Source organism: Brachyhypopomus gauderio, chromosome 18 (assembly GCF_052324685.1).
Source record: "Brachyhypopomus gauderio isolate BG-103 chromosome 18, BGAUD_0.2, whole genome shotgun sequence".
In the NCBI taxonomy this organism is placed as follows: Eukaryota; Metazoa; Chordata; class Actinopteri; order Gymnotiformes; family Hypopomidae; genus Brachyhypopomus; species Brachyhypopomus gauderio.
In genome coordinates this window covers 7,363,646-7,374,343 of record NC_135228.1, presented here as the reverse complement: position 1 = coordinate 7,374,343, position 10,698 = coordinate 7,363,646, and the positions used below count along the sequence as shown (strand labels likewise).

General features: G+C 40.7%; 1 protein-coding gene and 1 pseudogene across 1 annotated transcript in view; one reads left to right on the top strand and one right to left on the bottom strand.

The window, feature by feature from the left end:
• LOC143482158 (uncharacterized) overlaps window positions 1-9,364 on the bottom strand; it is a 9,957-nt gene extending 593 nt beyond the window's left edge. Inside the window, exons 1-5 of the mRNA XM_076980437.1 lie at window positions 9,275-9,364; window positions 7,090-7,125; window positions 5,670-6,005; window positions 5,229-5,507; window positions 295-543 (exon numbers count right to left, since the gene is read on the bottom strand). Of these exons, the coding sequence (XP_076836552.1) occupies window positions 295-543; window positions 5,229-5,507; window positions 5,670-6,005; window positions 7,090-7,125; window positions 9,275-9,305 (931 nt within the window). The 5' untranslated portion in view covers window positions 9,306-9,364. The remainder of the gene's footprint in view (window positions 1-294; window positions 544-5,228; window positions 5,508-5,669; window positions 6,006-7,089; window positions 7,126-9,274) is intronic.
• LOC143482342 (uncharacterized) lies at window positions 793-1,414 on the top strand (annotated as a pseudogene).
• Window positions 9,365-10,698: the final 1,334 nt, after the last annotated feature.

Sequence of the window (10,698 nt, the reverse complement as noted above, 5' to 3'; positions counted from 1 at the left end):
AGACATAAACCAAACACAGTTCTGTTAGGTAGTGTACTGCATGGTGTTCTGAAACCTTTCTTTCTAACTGGAGGACATCCAGTCTTCACATGTATCACACTGACCTTATCACAAGAGCGAGCACACTACATGGGGGGCCTATGTTCATCATGATGATGTTAACAGGTTCAATACTCCCTCCAGAATCAGAATTCTAAAATGATTTCATACCTTACCAAACATTATTTAGGTTCTTTATGTAATTGCTTTTATAATAAAGATGTGAAATAAATAATGGTAATGATACTTTGCTACCTCTGACTGAGACCCAGCTGTGTGGTGACTCTCTTCTCTCTGGGTGTTTACAGTGATAGAGACCCTCATCTGACTTTGAGACATTGTGGATGGTCAGCTCTCCTGCAACCTGGTTCTGAATGAGTAATCCATCTTTATATAAATCAGCTCTGATGTCTGATGTGACAGTGGGGTCAAGTAAACATTGTAGATTCAGAGGATCTCCCTGAGCCACAGAATGGACTGGACTCTCCAGTATCACATCACCATCTAGAATAGAGAAAACATAAGTGAGAAAACTTTACATTTACAATAATTCAAACATTGTTTTTATTTCAATAATTTTTATTTCAATCAGTAATTGATAATGAATAATCAATGTTTGTTGCTACAATCAGTTTTTGGAAAGTAAGTACTGTTGTACTACTGCTCCGGCATTAGAGCCCTCACAGCTGGGCGAATGTGTGACGTCCTGGTTGGCATAGCCGTAGGGCTGAGCACCGTTTGACTCAGGTTCTCATGTCAAACAAGTTTGCCCCACTCAGTGATACACCGGCTGAGCGACTTGTTAAAAAAGCTCTGGTTATAGGAGACTCACAGCTCCGACACGTCTATGTAGCAACCCATGTAGAGACACCAGCAGCCATAGTCAAGTGTATCAAGGGGGCTAGAGCGCTTGGCATCAGGGCCAATCGAAAGGTGCCATTTAAACGTAAATACTCCAAGATAGTCATACACGTCGGCACCAATGATGTGGGGTTAAGGCAGTCACAGATTACTTGATAATGTTAAAGAGGTGTGTGAGTTAGTGGGGACGATGTCAGACGCTGTAATATGCTCTGGCCCCATTCCAGTTCGGCGTGGCACTGCAACCTACAGCAGGTTATGGGCGCTACACTGCTGGATGTCTAAATGGTGCTGAGAAAACAAAGTGGGTTATATAGACAACTGGACATGTTTTGAGGGCGGGCCTGGCCTTTTGAAGCAGGATGGCATTCCCCCCTTTTGGGAGGGTGCTGCTCTCATTTCTAGTAGCATCTCTGCTAGGCTTAATAGTGGTAGTGTAGGAGTAATGGGGATTGACAAACCAGAGCCAAGGCCTAGTCTGACTGTCTGCGGGCTGCACGGAGATGTCACCTAGGTCACACCGGAATGAAATTGTGTCTGTTCCTCGATTACCAAAAAACAATTCTCTCAAAATTTGCAGACAAAATTTAATCAATGTTAAATTCAGTTACGCTGCCTCTGAGAATAATTTAAATCTGAAATTAGGACTTCTAAATATTAGATATCTGTCATGTAAAGCATTACTTGTTAATTAAATGATTACCGACCATAATCTATGCATGCTTTGCTTGATGGAAACCTGGACCGGCCAGACAACTACATGGTTCTAAACGAAGTGTCTCCCTCTGGCTATAGATATTTTCATAACCCCCATCCAAATGTTCGTGGAGGTTGTGTCGCCACAATATATGACTCCGATATAGGCGTCTTTTAAAAATTCAGCCTCAAGTTTAATTCTTTTGGACATCTCATCCTCACTGTTTCAAATTTATCAACCAACAAAGCGACACAGCCGTTTATGTTAATTACTATTTACCACTCCCCTTGTTCATACTCTGAGTTTTTGCAGGAGTTTTCGGACTTGCTGTCTAATGTAGTGTAGTTGGTGATTTTAACATCCATTTTGAAAATTTATGTGACTCTTTTAGCATAACCTTTCAAGCAATTCCTGATTCAATGGGTATCACTCACAATGTGGTGGGTCCTACGCATAAATGTAGTCATATTTTAGACTTGGTCTATCGTTTGGTATTAACATATCCAGTTTAGCAGTACTTCCTCAGAGCAAGGCTGTTTCTGACCAAGCCTCATAACGTACAAGTTGTATTTCAACGGCAGTATTCATCGGCCACCCCGATACCAAATTAAACAAACTATAACATCTAGTACCATAGATGTGCTCATTGATACTTTACCGGATCTGACAAACAATGATCCACATGTAGCTCCAGAAGGGCTAGAGTGTTTTACCAAGCACGTCGAGACTTCTCTCCGTACAGCTTTAGACAAGGTTGTGCCATTTCAGTATAAGCGAGTCATTGAGAGAATAATAGCTGTGGCAGGCAGGAAGTGTGAAATAAAATGGAAGTGATCTAGCAATTATCAGGGAAAAGGGAGGTTTGAATCAGGGGTGGAAAGTAGCGAATTACATTTACTCACGTTACTGTAATTGAGTACTTTTTATAAGTACTTTGAAATTTTCTGAGTAGTTTCTGAAATATGTCATTTTTACTTTTACTCAAGTAAATTTTTAACTAAGTAGTTTTACTTCGCTACATTTGAACTAAATATTATTTAAGTTCATGACACACACTAAGTTATTCCTCGCTATGGGAATGTGAGACTAAGTGTTATTGTTTATTTAGTGTCCAATATAGTCGACAGCAAAGTGATAGAACTAGATGCTACTGATCTTAACGCAAATGCTCAAATTTTCCACAACCTCTGAATCTGGTGGATGAACGTCTACTCCCAGTCGAGAGCTTGCTCTTTCAAATGTGGACAGCCTTTGAGCGGGAACATGGAAACTGTTCCACTGAAACCAGCTGGGAACAGCACCAACTTTTAGTAGCGAGCTTCCTACTATGTAGTCTGCAGCAGTGAATGCTGGCTACACACAAAGGTACTTCCCCTCCATATCACAAAGTTTTCCCCTTCATCTCTCCTAATTGCACAAATCCATTTTCTTTTCTGCTCGTCATCAGCCGCAAAACCATGGAAACTGAGACAAGGCTGTTTTTGCTTCGAGTTCGAACACACTGGTACACTGCAAAAGCTCTTGTTCTTGGACTCTGCCATTGTTTAATGTTTAACTAAAGTAACTTTACACTGCGACAAGAGCTTCCAGAAGAAAAAGTGCGGAAGTGTAAAAAGGGCCTAATGTGTTGTCAGGGCTGGCTCGGCTGCCACTCCTCCTAACAACACAAGAGGCACCCAAGTCAGTCATAGACTCTCCAGGCACAATTAGCAGTGATCCGTTTTAGCTGTCTCTATGGCTTCTTAAGGAAGCTTAGTGAAACTCTTTGCTGAATCGTTTTGGCTCGCCTTCACGTCCTCAGCCCTTTCTCTGTGATCTCTGGTTGCGTTTCTTGTGTTTAGGTGTCTCGCCACTTTATGCTCTCTCCTATCTCTCTTGCTTTTCTACTACTTATTCGAGTAATTCTCCTGCGCTGCTTACTAGCCTACCTCAAGTTTTTCCCTTGCTTTATCTCATCCTATTCATTCTTCGTTTATTTTGGGAAGGGTTTTTGTTTTGTTGTGGCGTTCTGCTTGCTGCCAGTTACTTCCCCTGTCATCCTAAGTTTCGTTTTCTCGCATTGAGTTTTCTCCACGTCTTTTCTGTTGCATTTGTCTCCCGTGTGTTTGCGGACGAGTTTATTTTCTACGCGTTGAGTTTATTCCGTGTCTCGTGTGATTGGTTTTGCTGCTTGTGTGTGTGTGTGTGTGGATGCACGTACATATTTTGCTCTTTGCGTTTTGTCGGCACTTGGGTCTACTACACTCTTGGTTTTGATGCGGTGTGTACTTGTTGGTACACCCGATGTTACATGCGTGGCCTTGCCTTGCCTTGCGTGAGCCCTTTCTATTGTATCATAATCAAGTCGTAATCCGGTGCACTTTTTTCCTAAAGGATGAGATTGTTCTATCTTTAAATCTTCTATCTATCAGGATCTGTGGGATCCTGTGGACATTTTATTGTGAAAAGTGGAATCCTGTGTGCACTGTATTTTGAATAGTTGGATCCTGCGAGCGTTTTAAATAGTGGAATCCTGTGCACATTTTGTTTTATTTTGAGTTGTGGCATCCTGTGGGCATTTTATTGTGAATAGTGGGATCCTGTGGGCACTGTATTTTGAATAGTTGGATTCTGTGAGCACTTACTTTTAAATTGCGGGATCCTATGAGCATTTTTTTTTTATTTTTGAGGTGAGATCCTGTGGGCATTTGATATTGTTTTATTTTGAGTTGTGGGACCCTGTGGCATTTTATTGTGAGTAGTGGAATCCTGTTGCATTTTAGTTTGATTTGTGGTATCTTGTGGGCATTTAATTTTGTGTGCATTTTGTTTTTTGAATAATCTTTCATTTAAATTTCTTTATTCTTATCATAGTGTTGTTGTCCGTTGGACAATAGGACTGAAAATTGTTTGCACTTTATGGTAAAGGTTGTGATTGTCCTTGTGCTGTGAGGAAGTATGTTTCTGAGCCCAGCTGATCTTTTGCAAGTGTGGATGTGCACTTAAATAAGCTTTGAAATAGATTAAAACAACTTGTGCTGAATTTGATCCATGACTTATCTTTTTTTGCATTAAATAAAGTAACTAAGTAACTTTTACTTAAATTACATTTTAAATGAAGTAATTTTGTACTTTTACTCAAGTAAATTTTGAGATGGGTAATTTTACTTTTATTCTGAGTAGATTTTAGGCAAAGTAAAGATACTTTAACTCAATTACAATTTTTCAGTACTCTTTCCACCTCTGGTTTTAATGAATGAAGTGAGCAAATCAAAAACCTGTGACAAGTTCCAAATCAAGGATAAAATGACCAACAGTCAACTGGCTCAAAGACAAGACATATATAGACAAATAAACGACCATCAGGTGAGGCGGATCATAGGCCCCGCTCAACGACAAGACAACTGCCGCTGTGGACGGGGGTGACCAGCAGGGGGTCAGCTACTTCAGATAACTCCTTCACAGCTACCTTTGGCTTACGGCCTCTAAAACCACACTGCACAAGCAACTTGGAGTCAGAAGTACCTACAAATCCCCTATCCCAATCTCTACTGTCTTTAAATTTGCTTGCCACCCAAGACTCATGGTTATGAGTATTCAGTTATCAAATATTTCCTTTTCCTCATAATAAGTTCACTACACAGTGACTCACCGTGTACTGTGATGTTGACAGGATTACTGCTCCCTCCAGATTCAGACTGACACCAGTACACTCCAGTGTGAAATGTGTACAGGGAACTGATGGTGCATATAGATCCTGCAAATGATATCCAGTCTGATAAACAATCTGACACTCTCTCACTGTTTGTGTATTGTCTCACTCTCCATCCAGTAGATTCACTCTGTCCTTCACAGCTCAGTGTGAGAGAGTCTCCACTAAAGTGTTGAGTTCTGCTGGGACTGATGATCAGAGAGACTGGAGGAGGTGCACCTTAAATAGAAAATAAAAATCACATATTATTGTCTTATTGTAGCGGAAGTGTAGTGAATACATTTAACATGGAAAAATAATTACAGATTTACCACTTTAATGAGACCTAATTTAGCTCTTTATCTGTTACACACACACACACATTACTCTCTATTTCCTCACCAGTGATCCATAGTGGCTGTAGGTTGCTGTACTGTGTCTGATAGGCTGGTTCTCCTCTCTCTGCTCTGCACACATAAACTCCTGTGTGATGAAGAGCAGCAGGACTGAGACTGTAGGAGCCTCCAGCTACTCTGCTGCTCTCTGAGAGGAGCATTACAGAATATGTATAGCCATTAATGTCTCTTATTGGAGTTAAATCTTCTCTGTAGGAAACAGCTCTGTACCAGCTGAATGTCCATCCTGTAGAGGAGTCTCTGACCTCACAGCTTAGAGTCACTGAGACTCCTTCAGTCAGCCAGCTCTGTGGAGACACACTCAGTACTACCTGGAATCCTTCTGTAACACAGTAAGTGCAAATTATAATTTAAAATCCAAATATGTTCATTTCATTGTAAGAGTCACTTCAACACCCAACCCAGGGATCCACTGGACCCAGACTCACACCCTGGGGCAAGCTTTTCAATAATTTATCATCTGTAATTATGCTATTGATGAAATGCACTTAACTTTAACTTACATTAATTTATATGAGGAGTGTACTGTTCCCCTGTGTCATTAACATGTTCCGACAGGCACACTCTCTTTTACTTATTCACATGTGAGTGTTATGGTCTCTCTACTCAATAATTATGACGAATTAGACTGCACAGTTAGAACCAACACAGGCTCCAACACAGGACTTTTATTCTACATTCATGTTCACCTGTCAATAAACTCATGTGTTAGATGTTTGTAAAACCTACTTAAACGGAACACTGTTCACTGCTGTAAAATTCATGTCTTTACACCACACCGTGTGAGGTCACTGTGTACAGTCTTGTAGTGCAGGATTAGAAGAAGTAATAGTTTTGGTAAGAGGAGTGAACTCAATTGCCCCCTGTAGCAGTAGTATACCCAGTTACACTCTCCTGCTCATGCACAGAACACATTTCTCAGTGTAGAATGTTGCATGCCACAGATGAGGCAGAGATGAATCACCTAACATGCATTGTCTTTATTTGTCTTGCAAGGAGAGGAGACTGCCAGAGTGCAATCTCTTCCTACACTATTCCAGTGGATAATTACATTTACATTTATGGCATTTGGCAGACGCCCTTATCCAGAGCGACTTACATGTTTACCTCATTTTTATACAAGTGAGCAATTGAGGGTTAAGGGCCTTGCTCAGGGGAACCTCAGTCATGGCCTCAGGTGTGGGAATCGAACCCAGGACCCTCTGGTCACAAGACCAGTTCCCTAACCACCAGGCCATGACTGCCCTTGAAATCATGGCCTTTATGTGCTCTGGCATCACCTGCTGTCCAATTTTGAAGAACGTCAACTATGGTTACTACAGTGACAATCTTTGAACACATTCTTTTCACTTTCCATGCAACTTCTACATGTACATACAATACAAAGAGTAAACAATACACATCACCTTGAGTAGGTCCAGCTTGAAAAAGTGAAACCAGCACTGAAAAAGCGAGACAGAAGAAAATATAATTGTAAAACAAACTGAATTGACATTTTTAACAATTCCTTGCTACTTTTCATTTAAATTATGGGGTTTGATCATAATTTAGACAAAAAGTCATATTTCATCATACAGCTTCTGCTCAAAAGCTGTATGGCTCAATTTCTGCTCATCCTTAATTTATGTTGTGCTTACAAAAGTGGTCAAGTGTATGAGAAAGGCACTATGTAAAGTGAACAAAGTCTTATGAAGACAATTCTAAGATACAGTATATATCTATATATCTGGTGTACTCAATTATTACCACAGCATTTGAGTCATGTGTCATATCATATTTAGTCTTTTGGGAAATTTTGGGCCAAAACTGAAACCGAACAAAAATAAACATTTGGCCGAATACCGAACATGGTTTTCGTGGTGTTTCATTAATTTTGCCACTTTTACAACATTGCATAAATTAAACAGGTGTAATGTTTCTCAGCTGGAAGGTGGAGACAAGTGCATTAGCGGATTGGGTTTAGTTTTAGACTGGCTGGGATCCTCGCACAGAGTCACTGCCCCCAAACGACAGGTACACACTCTGTGGGGCATTATCTATGAGCTCACGCATATTACGAACAACAGCTACATAAGGACAATGGGAGACCAAACAAAGATTATACACGTTTACTGAACACAGGAGAAGGAAGGGCAAAAAAGGAATAACACACGTGGAAACCAAACTGCAGAACACAATGAATAAGCAATACGTAAACTCGAACAGGAGACATGACCCAGGGCAGAAACATGCAGATGAACACATGAAGGAAGATAGGGGGAAGTATAGCTACATACACTTATGAACCAAACAACAAACAACACTGTTGGAACAGAGAAAAAAAGGAACAAACAGATAAACCCCTAGACAATCCACTGGCAAGGTAGGGAAGTTAACATGACAGGCGAAGCTAATGTATAGAAACTGATATACATGGATGACCTGGGAGCTAAAAAAAACATTAAATCTATTATCGCATGATGAAGCAAGGTATCGTCTAAGACCAGGGAAACGCACACAGTAAGGGAAAGTGAAACTAATATAAGGGGTGAACCAAACCAAGAAACATACATATATGAACCTCCAAGGTATAGTCCTGAAGAGATTCTCACATACAGAGCACTTGTAGAGTTTGCTGAGGGTGCATTTAAAAGTGTGTGTGTGTGTGTGTGTGTCTAATAAACTGTCTAATAAATTGTCTAATAAACAAATAAGCATAAAACATTAGATTAAAAATGCCTTTTTTTACATTTAATTCAGCAGAACAATGTCTTCAAATGGCTATATAGAGAGACGTTTGGCTTGAATATTTGAAATGGAATAATATCTACGAAACTTTTCTGGAAAAAATAAAATGTGTGTATTTTTGTGGGTTTGTTATTAACAAATAGTGTTATTTCATTCTGCATCCCTGCATGAAAAGTACCATGAATATACATTCAAAATGTTAAAACTGCTTCCACTGGAACTGTCACGGGTGAGGGGACCGGGGTGCCACCGGAGGGCGCGGGTCCCGGCCAGCAGCCGATCCCAGTACACACCCCCGAGCACGCAACAACTCCCACCATCCCGTTCTCCGGAATACTAACACCTGTGCACAATTATGTCTCTCTTTTTTAAGCCCGCAGGTCGTTGGGTCCAGTGCTGCACATTGCCTCTGGAAGCCACACTGGACCTCTCTAGCGCTGCATCACAAGCTGCTGTAGTCCTTTGTTTGTTGTGTATTCTAGTTTGTGTTGTCTGTTTTCATTTTCATCTTCATGGAAAATAAACTCCTATTCATTCCACCTGCGTCTCCGGCTGCCTCTGTCCCGATGCCTCCGGCGTCACAGGAACCTTATTATTAATATTATTATTATGTTTTATTATTATTAATATTTTATTACCACTTGCTCACTGCAAGATCCTCCACTCCAGCCAAGTACATCAAATAGAACTCTTTACATAAAACATATGAATACAGTGAGGACAGCTGACCACACAGAACTGAAGCTCTCATCTCTGAGGGAGCTACACAACTAACCCACTTGGTTGGCCTTATCACTCGCACTGGATATTACCAACTTTATACATCACCTCTCACTCTAAGACATAAAGAGAACATTTACTCACAGAGCATCACAGGGAGTGGACTGAGCTCCATACTGTCCAGTAATGACAGACCAAATGAGCAACAGTCAATGTTCAATGCTCAACACGTCCTGTTTTTGTGGTCAAAGAACACATTTGATGGGGAGTTGGGTTGGGTCTTTCAATTTGGTTCTCTCTCTGTCACACACACACACGCACACAAACACACACACACACACACACACACACACACACATACACACACAGGATGGATGACAACAGAAGAGGCTCTTCTTCATTCTGGAGTACCCATAGACACCAGCCCTATACTGTATCTATAAACACAAAACACAATCATTTGTCTTTTTTATAATTCAGAATCACAAGCCTTTATTGTGGTGTTACCAGAGACACACATAACTGGTGTCTAAAGATTTCTCTATTGTTTTAGTTCTAGAAGGATCATGAAATGGTGGTACAATTGCCCCTCCTCCAATTTGCACTTCCTCCCGCTCCTTCAAACCTGCAGGCTGAACCACACAGCAGAACTAAAATAGAATCCAAACCACAACAGTCATCTCTGCTCTCAAGCCGCTGACATTTTCAGTGCTCGGTGTGTGTGTGTGTGTGTGTGTGTATGTGTGTGTGTTTGGATACATGCTAGATGCTACATTTATTTTGCATGCACACAGACTGTTGTCCTGTTGTGAGAATAATCTGTGGTCATATTTTTTGTCTCCTCCTGATGTTATCTCTCTATGTTTCTCCCCCATTCTCCCCCATATGTTGCTGCGCCACTCTGGGTCCCGGTGCTTTAACACTGGGCCCCAGGAAAACTGCGTTTCATCTTGTACAATGTATGACAAATTAATTCTTTCTGATTCTGATTTATTCTCTGTGTGACTCTACATATACACTGAACAAAAATATAAACACAGAGATCTAATACTTTTTCTATGTACACAAAAGGCCATTTTCTCTCAAATATTGTTCACAAATTTGTCTATATCTGTGTTAGTGAGCACTGTCTTGGATAGGCTTCCTGCATCTTGGTGCTTTATTTCTATGCAAATGTCTGTCCTGTGTGTGTCTCACGATTGCTTTATAAACCAAGCAGCAAGTCAATTGGTAAACGGGGAGGTCTTCCAAAGAGTATCCAGTAGCCTTGTGTCTTGTACATGCACAATATGTTGTAGATGATCTTTCTACTCGGCCCTTTTCTCTTTGTACAGGGTCTGAAGCATCTGCAACAATGTACTATTCAACCTCTGTACAGGGTTTGCCTGTGGGTGTTAAGGTGAGTGAGATACACTATATTGCCAAAAGTATTCGCTCACCTTCCTTGACTTACATATGAGCTTAAGTGACATTCCTTTGCTAATCCATAGGGTTCAATATGATGTTGGTCCACCCTTTGCAGCTAGAACAGCTTCAACTCTTCTGGGAAGGCTTTCCACAACATTTAG